Below are 21,069 nucleotides of genomic sequence, written 5' to 3'. Positions count from 1 at the left end.
TTATTTATTTTTAATAAATAGTCGGCTTTTAACATTTTGCATTACTGATTTTTAAATTTGAAAGTGTTTCATTTTCTAAATAGCTTTACCTATTTATATAGAGATAAATTTAAGTAGGAGGTTCTATTTTACGCAGAAAAAGTAAGAAGTTTTTCCAAATTTTACTAATAACAAATTGATTGAATTTTAAAAAAAAATAATTGCTGGTTATATTTTTGTTATTAAAATCAACATTTTATTTTAATAATGACTACTTATAAAAAATGATTACTAAAATAAATGTTAATTTTAATTAAAATATAATTCAATATTAATACAATATATATCCTTGTGAGCCTATATTTTTCTTTAAAGCGACAAGGAGTATTTTGGCACTTACCACCGTTTCCTTTAATTTTTATATTTTTAAAATGTTAAATATACTTTTATTAAGAAATATATAATAAAACTGATTTATTGAGGGCCTGACCTGACTTTAACGGAAGCAATCACATGAGAGTTGTGAGCAGCTTTGAAGGAGCGGTGCAATGGCAGGGTTTTGAATCGGAGAGTCACCAATGATAATGGAGGAAGAAAGAGAGAGACACACGTGCTTGAAGCTCCTCATTCCGAGAAATAGTCATAGCAACGTTGATGCTGAACCCATTTTCGTGAAGGGTACTTGGTTTCCCACCCACTTCCACCTTGCCATCACCGATGGCCTCGCTGCTTGGTACTGCCGCGGTAATAACCAAACCTACCCTTTTCATTCCTTTCTTATATTCAGTTACCCGTTTTTTATTTCATGCCAAAACAATCATCAAAGTTTTGATTTATTGAATTGTAAGCTTCGGAGGAGGAGGTGAAGCAGCGTGCTTCTCAGTGGGACCAACCAGTTTCAGAGTATTTGCACTTGTCTGAGCGCTATTTGGAACTTCACCAACCTGGTTCTGTATATGCCTTTGATGATGCTGGTGATGGCCATAAGAGGGTAACTAACTAACCCACCGTTATGTTAAATATTGTGCGAAGGAGAACATGGAAAATTAGGTGGATAGAGAGAGAGAGTTTTGGGTTTATACTGTTACTATTGTCTATGTGATTGATATGATTATGAATGTTGCAGTTGTCGTGGACGTTTGAGAAAGAAGGAGTGCCTCTGCTTTGGAGATGGAAATGCTTGCTGTCTCCTAATTGTAAGGAAACTACTGCACAGATATTGGACTTTCTCATGGATTCAAACATAAAGTTAAATGTAATATTCTGATTAACTTTTACTCTGCTTTGCAATGTTTTTTAATACAAGTACTACCCTATTAGAATTGTTAGCAACTAGTAGAAAATCTAAATATATGGGAGGGGATGATCACAGGTAATGAATAGTTTATGGGACTCTATTGTTCAATGAGGTGAAACAGGAGTCTAAAAGCCTGCCTTGTCATTTATGATATTCTTTATTTTATGTGAAACGGCATGAAATGGTAAAATCTTGCATATGAGCATATCATTGTTCCATTGTGATTATATTCATTGACTCAATCTATATTTTCTGTTCTGTGTGAGAAATCATTGTTTTATTGAAAGTCTGAAGAGCATTCTTGTTACTCATTCTTGATTCTAATCTTGAGAAGATGCTAAGCAGAAAAAGTTAGCTAGAACTGAATCAGGGAAGATATAAATTCTTCAATCTTACTTTTATAATATTTCTAGCATATTCTTGAATTTATGAAGGCAATCCCTGACACAATGGTAGGATTGCTGCCTTGTGACCTAGAGGTTACGGATTCAAATCCTACAAACCTCCTCTCTGTTTGTGGAATAAGGCTGCAATGCTGCGTACATAAGGCACTCAATTTCTGCCTTAACAGGTTTTATACACAAGGCAATCGATATCTGCTTGAATCTATGGGGTTTATTACCCTTTCTTAACAACAGTATCAGGGAAAGTCTTTCTCACTTATTCAAATCCTGTTGGGTGTATATGCAATTCATCATTGAATAGCATTGGAATAGGGTAGGTACATGGGACCCTCCTCCCTTTTCTTTAGTTTTGGACATCATAGTTAGGCATGTTGTTTCTATGCATGTACAGGACAAAGTTGTCAGAAAAACTGAATTGTTTGAGAAGATGAAAGCAGAAGCAGAAAAATGCTTAACTCAGAGTGAGAGAATCGCCAATGAGAGGGTGGAATTTGAATCTGAAATCTATGCGAAGGTAGGTTTTCAACTTTTACTTTGTGGTTGTTTTATTTCAATCCCAATTAGTTTCCTGGCATAGCATACCTCAGCTGTGTCCACTGTCCAGAAGGAAGGTAGGTAGGTCCTGATAGACTGGTGAAGCTATGAATTGATTGAACTAATTGATACCTTCCCTCTATTTTAGCCATTCTTAACTGTATATGGAGTTCCTAAATCACAAGTTTATGGTAACATGATTTCTACTTGACATGTTCAAGATTTTGGTGATTGATAGCCCATCAGAGGCATGAATTGAGTTGTGTTATCTTGTTGGTTTTCTGTTGCTGTAATGGTAAACTAGCTGTCAGTGGCTGCTTTATATAGCTTTGTGCATGAGTCTTTTCTGTTTTCTCATGATAATAATTTTTATAAATATTTTTAATAACATGTATACTTATTTACCTCTTATTAGTTATATATCCTTAAAAAGTAAAATAATTGGCTTAGCAACTGAGTGTGGGGTGTCCCCTTTATTCATTGCCAAGTTTTTTCCCATTAACTTCTGAGCTTTTGAATACTTTAAGCACATCTTATGCTTTCAAAATTATATAGCTTGAATAAATTTTACTTATTGGACTCATACTATATTAGTTTTAATAGACAAAAAACTCTGTAGGTGTTCTTATTATACAATCATGATAAGAAGCAAAATATCTGAATAAGACAGTGCCAGTACTTGGATGCAAGGTCTGAAAACTTATTTAAGATTACTACTTTTCTGGTTCTCTCTCCCCTCTTTCCATGCTGATCTTTTTCTTTTCTCTCAAATTTCCTTAGCTTTCCATTGAACAAGGATCTAATTTTCCCAAAACTATACCTGCAGCTCCCCTATTTTGGGCAACCACATTAGAATAAATTAGAAACTAGGTCATTTAATAATAAATATACTGGCTCAGTATACAAGCCTAGCACCAAAATTATTGCAGTGTCTGGAAAAGGTCAAATGTAAAATTCTAATTTGCAAAATATTTATGTGGTGACCACCAAACATTGGTTATCAATGACATAAATGAAACAGTTTTCTCTTAGAAACTCTTATACTGTATCTCAAGTATTTTGGTGCCTTTTCCTTGATTAGGTTTGGTTGAAGACAACTTCATTAAAATTTCTATAAATTTCCAACAAAAAATATTTAGTTATTCTCTACTACAACAAAAACTCGAGCAACGTTAATACACTTAATATTAATGTGCTTATACGTTGTTGATTATCTTTTGGCATGGCGTCTCTGCCTAGACCACACGTTTCTCTTTTTCTTTTTTTATCTTAAGATACTAAAACGGTTACCTCCGATGAGTGCACCAAGTTCCAGACAGCTTGTAGAATGGTTGATATTATTGTGTTAAAAAAGTCATGACTGGGAACATGCATTAGTAAATAAATTGATTGAACAACTCAATTGTAGGAGGGCACCTCTTTCATCAATATCTGGTTATTGAGGCCTAACTTTAGTGGTGGAAAGGATGATTTTGTGTCAATATTTATTTCTTCTTTCCTTTTTCCAACCAATCATCGGGGCTGATCTTGCATTTGTTTGTTTTTCTTAGTTTCTGGGGGTCTTAAATTCTAAGAAATCCAAACTAAGAGAGCTTCGAGATAAGCTGTCAAAACAAGAGAATGCTGAGAAATCTCCTCAAGAGGAAGACACAGAAAAAACGGAGAGTTTTGATGAAGAAAGTGATAATGATAAAAGTGATGAAGATCCTCAAAAAGATATTACTAGTTCTACAAAGGATGTTATGGCAAATAAGCCTTCTCGTCGCAAGAGAACTAGACACACATGATATATAATTTGCAACAGTCAAGAGTTGATTTCCGTCTTGGATTTGGCTTCTTTACAAAAATTAGTTAACTATGATGAACATCATACCCCCGTGTTATCCAATACCCATGCCTCAATTCATATAGAAGAACAGTAGAAATCTTTTGTATGTTCTTTTGTACAGGTTTTTATGTACTTCTCAGATTCTATGTAGAGTGGCAACTACAAACACGGGCTTTTCAGAGTTGTAAGCCAAAACTGTTGCATGGCCACTGCTCACTAAGCTTCCCACACTAAGAACAGGACATGTTTGGTTTAGCCTTTTATTATTAAAATGAAACTGTTTTTTACACAACTATTCTGAGATAAGTTTTAATGTTCCCTTTGATTTTGGAGAGTATCTTTCAGACTCGTGTATATCGAAAGAAATAAAAAGTGAAAATAGATATAATTATATATAAATTTAATTCTCTCAAAAAATTGGTAAAAGAGACTTTAGTCTTAAGAGATTTTAGTCTTAAAAGTAAATTTAAACATGCTCATACGATTTGCATTCACGTAAACAATTTAAATTTTAAACTCCTTGTAAAATAAGTAGTTGTATTTCGAGGTAAATTTTATGGTATTATGGGAGTTAAGGAGGTATTCTATAGTCTATTATACGTGAAATAATTGTATTTCAATCAATTGTTAAAATACAAGACATCGTAATGAGAAATACATTTTAAATAACAAAAATGGGACAATACCAGTTGTTTCAAATGTTTTTCAGCGTATTTTTAATGTGTATATTGAAAAAATTAAAATTAAAATAATTGTTATATAATATTAACATAATATTTTTATAATCTATCAAGTATCAACAAACTTTATTTTAGTTCGATTTCCAATTTAACCAATTATAGAAATAGTTAATCTTTCAATGGCATAGCTTCACTTTATCTTACAACAATAATTAATAATAGTTAATTACAAATTTTTTTAAAAAATCGAATGGAAAAAATTATTTAAAGAATAAATATTTATCGTACTGGTCATACGTACGGCAAAAGAAACACTAAAATCGAAGGGAAGAAAATCCAGAGTCAATGAAGAATATTCAAATCCGCAATCAATATTTTCCATTTGTTCATTAATTACACTTATAAAGCCCTTGTTGTTGATTATCAAACTTCTGCGGTCCGTACATGTTGGTAGGGATTTCGAACTTGGGATTGAATCATCCAAGTATTTTCAGAAAAAACAACTTTTAAAAGAGGAGAAATATACTGGATTAGAAAATAATCAACACACTTTATTTTTAAAAGTTTTAACAAATGATTAATATCGGTTCGAGTATAAGAGCACGAGTTAAGTTAAGAAGATCAAGAAAATATTGAGTTTTAAGAGGATCTCATATTTATTTATAAATATTAAGATTTTATTAATTTTATTATGAAATTTAATTAAGATTTATTCAAATTTGATTAGAAGTTATTATCTGTAAAATTAAGATTATATTAAAATTTCATTAAAAATAATTAACATATATACTTGTACATGTACAAACAATGAAATAAGTATAAGAAAGATAAGAATCTGAGATTCTTACTATAAGGAAAACTTTAAAGTTGACCCGTAACTACGAAGAAAATTTTTATTCAATAATTGTTCGTAGACATGCACAGAAGAAAAATGGGGCTTTGAAGATTAGTTTAAAAAGTGTCTTCGTATTTTGTACTCACAAATTGTTTGTCAAACTTATGCCGTTGCCGTACATAAATATTTTAGCTCATATTAGAAACTAAATATTCATGCAAAGATTTGAACACAGTTCAGCAGCAAAGGGTTCCAAACAAAAACACTGATAGCGTGATATTGTAAAGTTTGACAATTTCTTATTTGTACAAATTTTGACGGTATGATTAACTACAAACTCCAGCGTCAAATATAAGACTAGTAAAACATGCACGGTTCAGCAATTCACAACGTTGCCACCCAAATACAACTATAAATACCCCCTCATATTGCAATGCATCTATATAACACACACAAAATTATAAGAAAGGAGAAAAGTATGTCTGAATGCAAAGGTATACATATAGAGTGATCGTTCACGTTAATGCATGACATGAGTTATGATTAATAAATGAAATAATAATATTCTTATACTTGTATAATACTTTTATTTTTCTTTTGTTTCCTTTTTTTTCTCTCTCTTATGACGTAAAAATGGGTTATATGAAATATACTGTGATGATTGTCTCTGAGTTTCATAATTAGAGGCTTAAATTGTGCGCAGGTAAGAGCTCATGGCCTGAGCTGGTTGGAGTGGAAGGAACGGTGGCGGAGGCTACAATTGAGAGGGAGAATCCTTTGGTGAATGCTATGATTGTGCCAGAAGGATCATCGGTCATCTTTGACTTCCGATGTGATAGGGTTTGGGTTTGGGTAAATAAAGATGGCATTGTTAAACAAGTTCCAATAATTGGATAAAAAGTGTTTAGTTACATATGCTCCAACTCATTAATATAATGTAAAATAAGGAGTTTCGTTCCATTTACATTTTATTTCACTCAAAATAAAGTGAAAGGGAGGTCAAAAGAACACAATACACTACCCTTTATTGCAAATATTGTGTTTTTTTAGTTTTTTATTGCATTTATCTTTTTTTTAATGTGCTTGTTAAAAACAACTTACTAACTCAAATAACTTAATTCAAAGGACCAAACTCTTCCCTTTATTTTGTTTTAAAAATATTGGAGCCTTAACGAAAAAGATAAGGATAAATTAACCCCGAAAACCTCCATTGTAAATATCTGTTACATTGCAAAAATCATTCAACCACTTGACCAAAACATAAAAGTGATAAACCAAAATATTCACTATAATATTAGAAAGAAATATTTCAATCACCAATTCGACTAATTGCAAGTTCGTTAAAACTACATAAACTTCATAATTCAATTTCTTTTGGTAGAAAGAGCTTTCATATCCTGAAACTTGAAAAGTAATTTGTTAGATTAGAAAACCTAGAAAATAAAAAGCCGATTAAGTGGCCATTTGCTATACGTTGAATATTGTCATTCATAAATTATAATATAAAATTACCTCTCGAGAACTACACCGTCTGAAAATAAACACAAAACAGCTCTAAAATTGAAGGAAAAAATTAAGAAAAAAAATGGTAACAATCTTTTATGAAAATGAAATATGTTGGTCATGACATGGAAACTTTTCTTTCTGTCATTCTAGTAGAATTTAATTTTAAAATTATTACAATAGCGTAAGTTTTAAAAAATTTACTGATTTAGGATGAATTTGATCAGAAGCGTGATTGCTTTTAAAGTCGTAATTTCAAATATAGTTTATTATTTTATATTTTTATGCAAATTAATTATAAGTTAATAAATGGTATCCATAATTGATAACTTTTAAAATCAGAGTTACCTTAAATTGATAGAGTTTTAAAAATTTGTATATAATATTTAATTAAAAATAAATAAAGTAATAATAATAATAATAATAATAATAATAAGCTAGTTAATAATCAGAACATTATCATAGGAAAAGAATGAAAAAATGATTCAAGGCATGAACCTGGGCAAGTGCATGCCACGTCCTCATGCTTCACCATTAAAGGCATTGGAGGAATGAGAAAAATGGTTGAAACCACGTGGAAATATGGAAATCACTTGCAAAGCTGATGTAAACTAAAGTCGTAAAGGATATTAAAACTGGGAAATTTGAAAAGTTATCAACTTCCTCATATTTGCGTTTAATTAATGTGCAACCAAAGATTTCAATTAAGCTTTTTCCTATCAATTTTTGCATTTTTCTTATTTATTTTTTAATTTTTGAAACAAGTGATCGCTCATAAAATATTTTTTTACTAATCTTCTGTTTTCTTTTTTTTTTATTATTAAATTTTAGTTTTCACTTTCTTTTTAATATCTCTAAATATTACAAGTATATTCTTTTATTCTCTAAATACAATAATTTTTATTTATTTATTAGTTAGACGTCAAATGAAAATATTATATTAGTTAAAAGGACTAAGATTGTTACATAATTAAGAAAAAAAGAAAAGAAAAGAGGGAAAACTAATACAAAAAATTTAGTAAAAAAAATAATGTGTAGCTCGTCGATCTAAAGAAAATTAAAATTGAAGATAAAATGGAAAAATATCAGAAATCTAAAGAGAACATAAAATTAAGATGCTATTTGATGTCGAGAGAAAGGGGGAGTTTTTCCTTTCCCTAATCGTTAATTGCCCGAAACGAGTGCTAAATTAGTCTTATGTAACATCACATATTAATAACTGATCTATTAAGTTGTTTTCATTTTCATCAAAGAATCATTTTTAAATATTTTTCTTAAACACTTATATAACATACTTCCCTATATAAAATCCTCATTTTAGATAAGATTTTTTTTCAGAGAAGAAATATTAAATAAATGTAATTTTAAAAATTAATTATCTTTCTCATTATGTCTTATGAAATATATTGGCACTTAAATTTTAAATTTTTTTTATAATTTATTTAAAATTTTAAAATTTTTATCTCTTTAATTTATTTATATTTAATATAAAAAATATTGACTATTATTAATTAAATAATTATTTTTTAAAAATTATTAAATTGAAAAGTAATAATATAATATATATTTATTTTTTACTTTAAAATATATTTTAATTATTTAATATCTATATAATATATAAAAAACTGAAAATTTACTTTAAAATTTAAAATTATTATTATCTCAATTTAAATTTAATATAACATCAATTTAGATTATATGTATTGATTTTATTGATTTTTTATGATATTTTTCTGAATTTAATAGCTTTATCCTTTTAATATATTGTTATTAATTTATAACATGTGTGTTTGCTTATTTTAAAGTGAAACACTTGTGTAGTGTAAGAAAAATTTACTCTAAAAGAATATGGCTTTTTTATTTTAATATTGTAAATTAAAAAATAAATTATCAATTTAGGGTTAACTTTAAACTATTTTTTTGTCTGGAATTTTTTGACCACATGGCAAAAGATTTCACCAAAGTAGCTGGCTAAACATTTCATAATTTTATTTTTTTTAATTAAATTTCGCCATAAGAGTGCAAAATTTAAGTATAGCAACACGTGTCGTGTCTTGAGTAGTTTCGCACATTTGGTGGCAAAAATATTTTTGAATTTTGCCATAGGACTGGTGAAATAATTAAGATCATGACATATGTCAACATCTTTTAAATTCACAAATTCAATGGCGAAAATGTATCAGTTATTTTGCCAATCATTCTGCGAAACACATGCTACCTGCCATGTTCTCCTTTTTAAAAATTTTTGCAAATAATGTGGCAAAATTTGAACATTATATATACCCACTTTGTGCACCTCTCATTTTCATCGAAGAATAGCAAGTTTGAAGAAAACCAGGTATGTTTAATTTAATAAATTTATTATTTAAATTTTAAATTATTAAATTAGTTATTTTTAATTAAATAAATTATTAAATTAATGAATGAGTATTGTTTAATTTTTTATGTTAATTTTTGTAAAAATTAAATATTAAATAAAGTTTAATTGTAAAAATGCAGGATGAATGGGATTGTTATTATTCTATATTGGAATGGTAGAATCTATGAAGGAGATGAAGGAGTAAGTTTTGAAGGAAGTAAGAAAATGATTCAGATAAAGCGTTGAATAAGTTTTGAAGCATTGAAAAGAAAAATTCATTTGAAACTTAATCTTAATCATAATCAAGCCATTTCTAGATTAATTTCTCATTTTTTTATTGATGAAAATATTAGACAGTATACAGCTTTGAATATATGTGATGATGAGGATATTGACTGCATAATAAGTGCATTTCAACAACAATGTAGTAGAAATGTTATTGAGTTATATGTAGATATTGTTGTTGGTAGAAGTTCATCAGTGCCGTTGCAGATGATAAATTTAAATTTATCACTTTTTCATCAAAACGATGGGACTCTTGTGAGTCATAATGATAGTAGAGGTAAAATTAATTACATTGTAATATCTTTTAAGTAATATATGTAATTGTTAGAATTAAAACTGATAAATTTGTTGCAATAAAGGAGTTAGGAATGATGTTGATGAAGATAATGAAGACTCATATGCAGAGAGTTATACTGATGGAGATGATAAAGTAGAAATTTCGTTAGGCAGTTCTTTTTCTATTGATGTTGAAGTCGAGTTTCATTCTAACTTAAATATAGAAGTAATAGAAAATGTAGGAGGTAATGTGGAATAAATTTAAAAATTTGTTGTTTTTAGTTATTTATTTAAATATTAATGGTGAAGATTTTGGCAAAATATAATGCAGGAAATATAATTCCTTTTTGGAATGTTACTCCACAGTATAAGTATATTAAATTGGAATATCTTGATCAAGAAATCAATGAAGAACATTCTGAAGAAGTCACTTCATGGGTTGAAGGAGAACCTTTATTCGTTGGGTTGTTATTTGATAGTAAAAAAGATGTGAAGAATGCATTAAAACATTACGTAATGAGGATTCATCAAAGTTATTTTGTGCCTGAATCTAAACCAACATGTTTGTATGTTAAATGCTTAAACCATAGCAGTGGTTGTCCATGGAGAGTGAGGGCTTCATTGTTGAAGAATACAAACAAGTGAAGAATTACTAGATAGGATAGTTCACATACATGTGTCAATCTGAGAATTTCTCAAGATCATCAAAAGTTAGATTCTGATTTAATTTGTTCATACATTCTTGGTAAAACATATATTAATTGCATTTTTATTTTTTTACAATGACATTCTTATTAACTAAACCAATTATATTTTATATAGGAATGGTGAATGAAGAACCATCGGTACATATTTCATTGATACAAGAGCGAATTTGTTTTCAGTTTGGATACAAAATTTCATATAAAAAAGATTGGAAGGCGAAGTAAAAAACCATTGTTAAAGTATTTGGTTATTGGGATGAATCATACGCTACCTTGCCATATTAGTTAGAATACATACAATTACATGCTCTTGGATCTATTTATAAAATTGAAACAAAAGATTATGTGGTTGGTCATCAAGTGGATAATAGGTTTAGAGTATTTGAATGATTATTTTGGTCATTCAAACAATGTCATGAAGCTTTTAAATTCTGCAAACCGATATTGCAAGTGGATGGGACGTTTTTATATGGTAAGTATCATCATATATTGCTTATTGCAACAACTCAAGATAGAAATAATTATGTTCTTCCAATAGCTTTTGCAATTGTTGAAGGAGAAACATTGTCAACATGGGAATGGTTTTTGGCATTGATTCATTTGCATGTTACTGATAGATCCAGAATTTGTTTGATATCAGATAGGCATCAAAGTATAAAAGAGGCTGTATCAAATCCACACATTGGGTGGCAACCTCCAAATGTGTATCATGTATATTGCATTCGTCATATTGCTAGCAAATTTAATCACCTATTTAAAAATATAGCATTGAAGAAATATCTCATCAAATTGGGTATGTATTGTATTGTTTTACCTAATTATGAATTCTTACGCGCATTCTTTTAATATTTTGAATGTTGTATATGTAGGTTATACACCATTGAAGGTCATATTTCAGCAAAAGTTAACTAGATTTCATAATGAATCTGAAGATATACAAAGGTGGACTGACTGCATATCAAAAGATAAATGGGCATTTTCTTATAATGATGAACAACGGTGTTATGGACACATGACCACAAATATTTCAGAAGTAGTGAATAAGGTGTTTAAAGGTGCTAGAAACCTGCCTATAACTGCACTTGTTAAGGCCACGTATGGACGATTGGTTGAATATTTTGTGAAACATGGAGAAGAGATCATGTCTGACCTTCACAATGGAAGCATGTTTTATTGTAAAGTCATGTTGCAAATTCAAAAAAATCAACAAGAAGCTTCGTCACACCAAGTTCGTCGGTGTGACATATAAAGAAAAAATTTTGAGATTGAAGAAGCATTTAATCCAATAACACAAAAAGGTGGACACAAATGGACAATTATATTGAATAAGAGGTTTTGCGAATGTAGAAGATTTCAATCTTATCGAATTCCTTGTTCGCATGTCATAGCAGCTTGTATAGCTATGAGTATTGATTTTTGGCAATATATTGACCCAGTATATTCAATTCAATATGTTGTAAATGCGTACTCCCCACAATGGTTCCCTCTTGGAACTAAATGCAACATCCTTACAAATAGTGAATGGAAGTTGGTGCCTGATGTCGAGAGAGCAAGAGGTAAGGCCCGACCAAAGTCAACTTATATTAGGAATGAAATGGACTAGGTTGAGTCACAAACCAGACAAAAGTGTTCCAAATGAAACAAAGTAGGTCATAATCGATGCCATTGTCCTCAACAAAACAATGTTGGTTAACAAATATTTTTTTAAATGCATATTTAATGTATTCGTTTCAAACATTTTAATGTCCATTATCCTAGTTATGAATAATATGTGATGACTCTGTAAATAAAATATCAATGCAATATGGAATTAAGTATTAACTACAAAAACCATACAAGTCATGAACATCTAATATGCAGTCTAAAATAATTACTACATATAAACTCAGCATTGTCCTAGCTACTCCCCCCTATGTGCCTGATGATCATGATCCTTTGGAGTCAAGATGCACAGCCATTGTCTATCTCGAGCTCCTTGATGGAGGTTTCGACGAATCTCTCCTAATGCCGCAGCCACACCAAACTCGGCATTAAGATCAATACCTAACTCAATAGGATGCATGAATGATGGTATAAATTCAACTTGGGCGTATAGGGCACCTTGAGTCAATAGGGTTTGGTGCTCGTAAGGAGGTGTCATAAAGAAATCAGGTCATAGGTTGTATTCTTCTGATCCTGTAAATGGTGAAGAAGGGGGTTGTGATGGATGGTGGGTACCCTGTGATGAATGAAAATAAGTAGGGTCAGTCAGCAAATGAGATGCCTGAAAAGGAAACTGTGACAGTACAGGAAAGGCACCATCAGGTCGCTCTGGCATAGTTGAGACAGCCCACTCTGCTGCCTGAACTTGTCTTCGTTGATGTCCCAAACCCCTTCCTTCTCTTTGTTGACGCGACTGGTCTATGTGTAAGTCTAGATCGACGGGATTACCACTTTGTACATGAGGATATGAAGATGAAAAAGGACCTAATATGCGATCTTGCTCCCTCTTCAGTGATAGAAGAGTCTCAGACAATTCCTTTAATTCATGAAAGGTAAAGCAATAGTAGTATAATCTCTCCATCGCATCATCCTAAAATGATAAAAATTTAACCAGTAGTGTAACTTTGTATATAAAAAATAATAATAGTGAACAGAGTAAAATCAAATATTAACATACGTACCAAAAAGTTGATAATGTTGTATCCCAGGTCATCCAATGACGAGTGTGACTAACATATCATAGCACGTATTCTGAATTTGAGCTCAGTAAACCATACTGAGGCTCATTAGTCATCACCCAAAGTTGTCTACTCTCCCAAATTTCTAACATCACACTAAACTTGCTTGACCAATCCTCTCCAATCTTTCCTCTAAGGGTAAGGTCATGTAGTTGGTCAGACTGGTAAGGAGCCTTTGATATGTGTTGAATCATACCAAACTAATGCATTACTCAATCAGATTGATGTCACTAACATACCTAAAAACATATCAGTGGCACCGCTGCCGTCCATAAGTTCATACCGTCTCTACAGATAGGTGGAAGCATGTTGATGAGTTCCATATTGTATGGCACCCATACAATCTGTATTAGGACATAAAATAAGGATTAATAACATGTAATTTAAATAAGTAAACTTAGTATAAAAGTATGCTATAATACCTCATAACGTCCTAGACGATCAAAAATATATCTGTAGTATTGGACATCTTTCTTCTCCTTTCTTAAACCCTGGGATAACCATTTGCAAGTAATTTTGACCATCCAAACTATACAGTCAAACAATATTCTCCATATAAAGCTGGCAAATGTGTAAAAGCATAGTAACATTAGCAACTTACATAACATCGTAGTGTATGCTTAATCCTATGAAGATAGCAATATCCTGAAGAGTAATAGTACACTCTCCAGGAGGCATGTGGAAGGTGTGCGTCTCAGGCCTTCACCTCTCTACTAATGCAATAATCAACCTCACGTCTAGAGGAAACTGAGACAAGTTAGTCACTCCAATAAAATCTGCTAACTTAAGATGCAGAATAATTTCTTTAGGAACACCCTCTAATTTACCAGGATTATTTTGACTCTTCCTGACCCTCAATATCAGGGTGATCACGTCCATCCCAAATATGTTTAGAAATATGAATACTCTAAAAACGAAGAAGTGATGGATCTTCTAGTCTGAGATTAATAACCCTACTCTGTCGAGAAGATGATGCCATCTAAATAACAAAAATATACTAAATTATTTTATATCATAATGAAATTACTAAAATTTATATAAATAATATACTAAATTACTAACATATAAAACTCTTAATTCAATTCGGTAATCTTTACATTATTACTATATTGCAAAATTTTATATTTCTAAATCATACTCAAATTAATTCATGGTGTAAAATTTTATTATTAAAATTAAACTATATATAAGAATGTACTAACTAAAATTTTTATAAATATTATTACGTTTTTTACATTAAAAAATTCTAATTATTTACATACAAATAATTTTTTAATTTATAATTTTTTAATTTATATATACACATGCTTCATACAAATTATAATTATATCTTAATTAAAAATGTCATAATATTTTATATTATAAGTGACTATCAAATTTTATAATTTTTAAATTATACTTAATTTAATATATAGGTGTAAAAATTATTTATTACAATGAAACTAAATATAAATCATTATTATCATAATTGAATTATTTTAATTACCTATTATTCTTTTTTCTTTATTTTTACAAATAGATAACAAGTATCAAATACATCACATTAATAATATTATGCTCATATATTATATGAAATGAAATTTAAACTATTTTTTTAACAGCTAATTATTATATTATATTTTAATTTACTAAACTACAACTTAACTTTATTAAAAACATGTTAATCTATATACAAATTAATATAAAAATATTTAAAATTATAAAAAAAATTTATTAACCTTAATAAACCTCAGGCCAAATATTTTACTACTCACTGACTACATAATCATTTGCATTAATTTGAAAAAAAATTAAAATAAATTTTTTATCATTTGTCAGATTTTTTTTAATAACAATCAATTTAAAAATAACATTTCAATATATAAATTATACTTTAACACGTGTAAAATTTGAAAATTTTGAGGCCAAAAATTACAAATAACAAACAAAATATTTGGAGTGATTTTGAAAAAAATGCAGCATGACGGAGGAAGAACCCGAAATGAAAATCGGAATGCAGAAGAAAAGGAAGAAGAAGGGTAGGAGACAGTTACTGTGTGGTCGGACACGTGTCACTACTTCAATGGTTTCGCCAAAGGTGTGGCAAAACAACTTTTCGCCAGGACAGTGGCGAAATAACTAGGATGTTGCCACGTGTCCTCAAAAATCTCCAACGATTCATTTTGAATATTTTTTATTTTTTATTTATTCCGTAGTGACTTTTGCGATTCCTATTGCAAAACTATATAATTCTTTCGCCACGTGTCACTTTCCTATTATTTTCGCTCTGTTGGTGGTAAAATTAGGTCAATATTTTGCCAGTCAAATAGCAAAATAATTTGTTGTATGACATGTGGTTTCATCTTTATTATTTCGCACTTTTAGTGGTGATTCACGAAATAAAAAAATTTAAAAATTAATATGTTTTGCCAATCGTTTTGGCAAGATTTATTTTTTAATTTACAATATTAAAATAAAAAAGCTAAAAAAATATCATTTATGAATAATTTAATGCTGAATTAACTATTATTAATAATTTTTTTACAAAAATTAAATTGTCAACCTATAATTATGAGTTTGTATTAATAATATTATACTAACAAATAATTTTATTAATAAAATTATTAATATACACTTTGAATACATTAAATGTTAGAATAATGTGTTATTTGTTAGAATAAGTCTTTTTAAAGACAATACTAGTAATTTTTTTTTTTATCAAACAAAAAGTATACTAACAAAAATCATCTTAATATTTCACAATTTTTATATATTAATAAATATTTTTTAATAAATATGACTTCATTTTGATATTTTAATATATTTAAATCTTTACATTAAAGCTAAAAATTCCTTAGATCATTATTATGGCATACATTATAAAAATATATTGAAATTTATATAAAACTAAAAAGTAAAAGATAAAAATTTATCACCAGCATTATTGTTGATAATGGTGAAATAATATATTAAAAGGAAGAATAAAATATAAATAGAATTTTTTTATTATATTAGATGAAACAATATAAAAAATTATTATAAAATTTTAAAAATATATGATATTAAATTTTGATTCTTATACCATCTTTGTTTTAAAATTCAAAATCAAATTATAATATATTTGACAACTCTTTTTGGAGTTATATATATTTTTAATTTTTTTTAGAACTTTTAGTTTGTCAATTAATTTTAGTTTTCTTAATTGCTCTCTTTATATATTTTGGTTTACAATCTTGATTAATTTTACGTACATTTTATTTTATATTTTAATTGTGTTTTATGTGAGTTTTGTAGTTTTTGGTATAAAAAAAAAAGTTATTAGTGTAGTATACTATAACATAATCATATAGTTATGCTATAGCGTTAATGTTTAAATAGGATGTTTGGGTCGAACCTCTATACTAATTTAGATAGCTCATATTTGGTACAAAACTCTTGGAAACGTGAGGAGTATTCAAAAGAGAGCAAAATACAAAAATTAGGACAAGAAAAGTTTGGAGCTGAAATACAAGACTTCTTTTAAGGATTAATTCTTCGTTTCTTTGTGTACTTCTTCTTATTCATGGATTTTTTTTGTTTTTCTTTCATTGTTATTCATTTTAAGTTATTTTTTTATGACTTGTAACTAAACTATTTATTTAGGGCAAATTATGAAGACCATATGTTCGATGTTATGTTAATGTGAATGGATTAATAGTTTATTCATATTTGATGGTAAGCATTATATTTAAATTTAATTATCTTGAATTGCTTGATTATCAATTTAGGATTATAGGAATTTTTACAAATTTGAGAGAAAGAGAAAGAATCATGCCTATGAATGCTTTACTATGAGTTGAATAACATATAAAGATAGGTAAACATGATTCATGTAGTATTTAAAAGATTTGAAAATTATTTCTAAGATAAAGTATGTTAAGACCTTAGGTACTTGACTTTATTTATATGACATTAGATGATTTTGATAAAAACTTTAATGATATAATAACTCTACTATCACTTATTTAAATTTGGACAAAACTTTAATGATATAATATCTCTACTATCACTTATTTAAATTTGGACAAGGCATATTAATATTTATATTGTATTTTATTAACACATAGTTGAAGTAAATCATCTTAACCTTTAATTCAATCAATTTTTATATTACTTTTAAATTATTTTAACACTTTAGTCTTTATTTCTTTAAAAGTTATATTTTTTAATTATTAAACTTATTATTTAATTAATTAAAATTAATATTTAAATTATTCTTTATAGGTACAAGTAACTCGTATTTCACTCTATTACTTGAGAACCTACTATACTATACAACAATATTAAAGTTAACTAATATCATTTGAAGTAAACAAAAATATATAAACATAAGACTTTATTTTAATGTATGATTAGTATAAAAATTTATAATATTAATTAAGTGAAAGATGAAACAAATATATTTTAAAATAATTATCATATGACAATTTATGCATGATTAAATGTTCATGCATTTTAATTAAATTCTAAAAAAAATGAAAATTTAATATTAAAAAGTCACGTGTTTCACTTAAAAGGATAATATATTCTTTTAAAATAAAACTTCTTATTCTTAAGAGTAAGAATTTAATTTAAAATATAAGAGTGAATTATACTCCGACGCTGACTAAAAGTTTTTAATCACACAGAATCATAACTGTTCCATGATGTGCGTGAGGTGAGGAAGAGGGACTAGGTTCCTCTGCAGCCATTTTTCTTACATTCATATCATCCAATGACTTATCTATGTTTCTTTTAATATATAATTAACTTTTTTAAATTTTAAAAATAAAATGAAAGATAGAGATTGATGGCAGAAAATTGACTGCAGGAATCATATACAGTATATAATGGTAGGGTTAATTGTGTCTATAAATGTCTTACGGATCGCATTATAACTGATATTGTATAAAACGTAAAGCCAACCTATGCCGATTAATTAATTTTTGTATTCCTTAACCCGTGTTCAGGGTTAATTTGAAACGATTGGATTAGACACGTACGATCTATTTTGAATTTATGACCATTTCTTCGGAAATGCAGGCATACAAGCATTGAGGATAACTTGGTCCAAGACAATCTCAACAAGACATATATATTAGAGTGAAATATAATGCGCAATGCAAGCTGTAGTTCAGCACTCATGTTGTTGTCAGTGACAAACCCCCTTTTTCATCCCATCACCCAATTATGATTATTATTCTCGTCAGAATTTAATGGTTAGTCTTTATCATATCTAGGATAGCGTCACTAATTAATTAAAACTTGGTATAATAGCGATTTAGTTAATTAGTTTCTACGAGGAAGCTAATAAAGCAGTGATCGTTTCAAATTAAGACGTATCAACCAAAAATATTATAAGAAACCACCAAAATTGATTATTAACTCGCTTTTGCCGTCTGTAATTAAGATCATCACGCACCAGCTAAGGATTTGTTATACAAGGAGACATTTGTTCATGTAGAGATTTATTTCTCTTTAAAATAACCTATAGGTTATCCTCAACATTATTCCTTTTAAACTGGCTCCATTCCCCTCCTTTTGGTCATTAATTTGATACATATACGTTACACTCATCTGTTTAGTTGGAGTTATTCAGTTTGAATGAATGAAAATTAGTGACATAATAAATTGAGTATATATGCACCATCGTATAATGCAAATATAATTGGCTTGGGATCAAATTAGGGTACACCCTACTACACTAGATGGATGATGCTAATAGTTCACATGTCTCTTCCTTTTGAAGAAAGGCTAGGAAGCCAGTTAAAAGCAAGTGAATTACTAGCGCTAACCTAAATTCAGCATATCGAGAATATTAATTTCTATTAGGAATATGATAAAGACATTTGGAGATGCAACGCGTTTTCTGTTTACATGTTCACATTGCGTATCATATCATCGGAGCTTCTTTCATTTGCTATAATCTGATTTCACATGTAAGAGGCGAATATTTATATTTGAGGAATATCTCTTGTTTGCAGAATTACGCCGTAAAGCATGTGTATGGGATCATGCATAACAGTAAATCTTTATATTTTTTTACTTGGGGTGATGTGAAAATCGTGCCATTTGTTAAACAAGGAAAAAGTATACCATATTTTGTACCATCTCTTGCGCATTCTATTTGCCATTATATAGTCAAATATAGCAAGTTAATTGACAGCTAGGACACGAGAATAAAGTGTGAAAACACTAAAAAATGCTCCATTTCTCCACAATATTATGCTTAATATTGCCATTAATTGTTGTGAGTACACGAGAATCAGTCACATTGACGCGGCAAAGAAATTACAAGAGATGCCAAAAGAAAACCACCACCACGTCATGAAAGCAACATGAGCAGAAACTGTAATAAAATCAAATGGATGAGAGAGAGGTGGAAGTAATAAAAATATACCCAAGGTTTAGACCCATCATAGAGCCGGCTAAATGGAAAATACCATGAGAAAACGCCAAAATGACACTCTCTCTTGATAGAAAACCGCTACTGTGCCACATAGACTTACCCAGCATTTTCTTCTTGTTCCTATTTGACACCTTTCTTACATATTCTTTGCTCAATATAAAGCCCTTCCATCTTGCACATCTCTTTATCAACGTATAAACTGAGAGATCGCTAATTGATTTTATTTGTTTCTGAGAGAGACTGCTTACTCTTAATTAATTCGCTATGAATTCAGAAAAGCCACTCAGTTCTGAGATTTTAAGTGAAGAAACGGATCAACAAGAAGAAGCACAATATGACAATGAAGGAACCAAACGCTCTTATGAGTGCACATTCTGCAAGCGAGGCTTCACAAACGCTCAGGCTTTAGGGGGTCATATGAATATCCATAGGAGAGACAGAGCCAAAGCCAAACAAGTTGTTCCAAACTCTTCACTCCCATTAATAAACAAATTCAACAATGATGAATCCATGACCTTTCCTTTTGCTTCTGAAATTCCAAACCAACCCACAAGGCTTTATTCCATTTTGGAGTCTCAGAGGAACTGTGACGTGTATTTTCATCCCCCGCCACCTTCGCATACCTTTCAATATGAGTTTTATAACCCAAGGTCTCGGCCTATGAGTTTGAACCAAGAGCTTCGGGGTGCCAATTTGAGTCTCCAAATTGGTCCAAGTCATGTTGATGATATTCATCAAGTTAGGAGAGGAAATCAGAAAGATAGTGAAGTGGACTTGGAGCTCAGACTTGGGTATGATCCATATTAAAATGGGTATTTCATATTTTTAAGGTAATGTATTCATTTCTTTTCATGTGATTATTTAGATGGTTCTTTATACATAAAATTGAGAAAATTACTTGAAGCGCATATCGAATTCTCAGATGAATATTTAGGGCAAGGTTCTTTTCTTAAGACATGTATAAAAATTGAAAGCTGACCACAGATTGTCCACATAACAGGTTGGATGCCCAGAAATAAAGGTGTATGAAGTATCAGAACTAACGCTGATGTACATAAATTTTATTATTCTAGTTTAATTACTCTGAGTGTGTGTAAGAAATCGGAGTAAAGAAAATGCCAGCTTTATGCTTAACCTTCGTGTATGCACAAGCATATTTAGAAGTTGAATATGTGAATATATAGTTGGAGCAGTAATTATAACCTAGGTTTTCCTTCTTTTGCTTGTATTTCGTATATATATATATATGTTTCTGGATT

At 29.4% G+C, this 21,069-nt stretch overlaps 3 protein-coding genes across 4 annotated transcripts; all 3 read left to right on the top strand.

Annotated features, from left to right (window-relative positions):
• Positions 1–472: 472 nt before the first annotated feature.
• Positions 473–4,330, top strand: LOC113873211 (DNA repair protein XRCC4-like). Of its 2 annotated transcripts, XM_027511248.1 has the most exons (5): positions 479–723; positions 828–970; positions 1,106–1,234; positions 2,072–2,194; positions 3,765–4,085. In XM_027511248.1, the coding sequence occupies exons 1-5, from the start codon at positions 558–560 to the stop codon at positions 3,999–4,001; spliced, it is 798 nt and encodes a 265-aa protein (XP_027367049.1). In that variant the 5' UTR covers positions 479–557; the 3' UTR covers positions 4,002–4,085. The 2 variants fall into 2 exon arrangements, with proteins under 2 accessions (XP_027367050.1, XP_027367049.1); XM_027511249.1 differs by lacking the exon at positions 2,072–2,194 and having other exon boundaries at positions 473–723; positions 3,765–4,330.
• A 1,860-nt stretch (positions 4,331–6,190) lies between these two features.
• LOC113871700 (inhibitor of trypsin and hageman factor-like) lies at positions 6,191–6,454 on the top strand. Its single transcript, XM_027508800.1, has 2 exons — positions 6,191–6,194; positions 6,261–6,454. The coding sequence occupies exons 1-2, from the start codon at positions 6,191–6,193 to the stop codon at positions 6,452–6,454; spliced, it is 198 nt and encodes a 65-aa protein (XP_027364601.1).
• Positions 6,455–20,074: 13,620 nt separating this feature from the next.
• On the top strand, positions 20,075–20,617 carry LOC113871699 (zinc finger protein 11-like). Its single transcript, XM_027508799.1, has one exon. The coding sequence runs from the start codon at positions 20,075–20,077 to the stop codon at positions 20,615–20,617; it is 543 nt and encodes a 180-aa protein (XP_027364600.1).
• The last annotated feature ends 452 nt before the right edge of the window (positions 20,618–21,069 follow it).

The sequence above is a fragment of the Abrus precatorius genome, unplaced genomic scaffold (assembly GCF_003935025.1).
Source record: "Abrus precatorius isolate BTA unplaced genomic scaffold, Abrus_2018 Scaffold7, whole genome shotgun sequence".
Taxonomy (NCBI): Eukaryota; Viridiplantae; Streptophyta; class Magnoliopsida; order Fabales; family Fabaceae; genus Abrus; species Abrus precatorius.
This window is presented reverse-complemented; position numbering and strand designations above follow the sequence as displayed.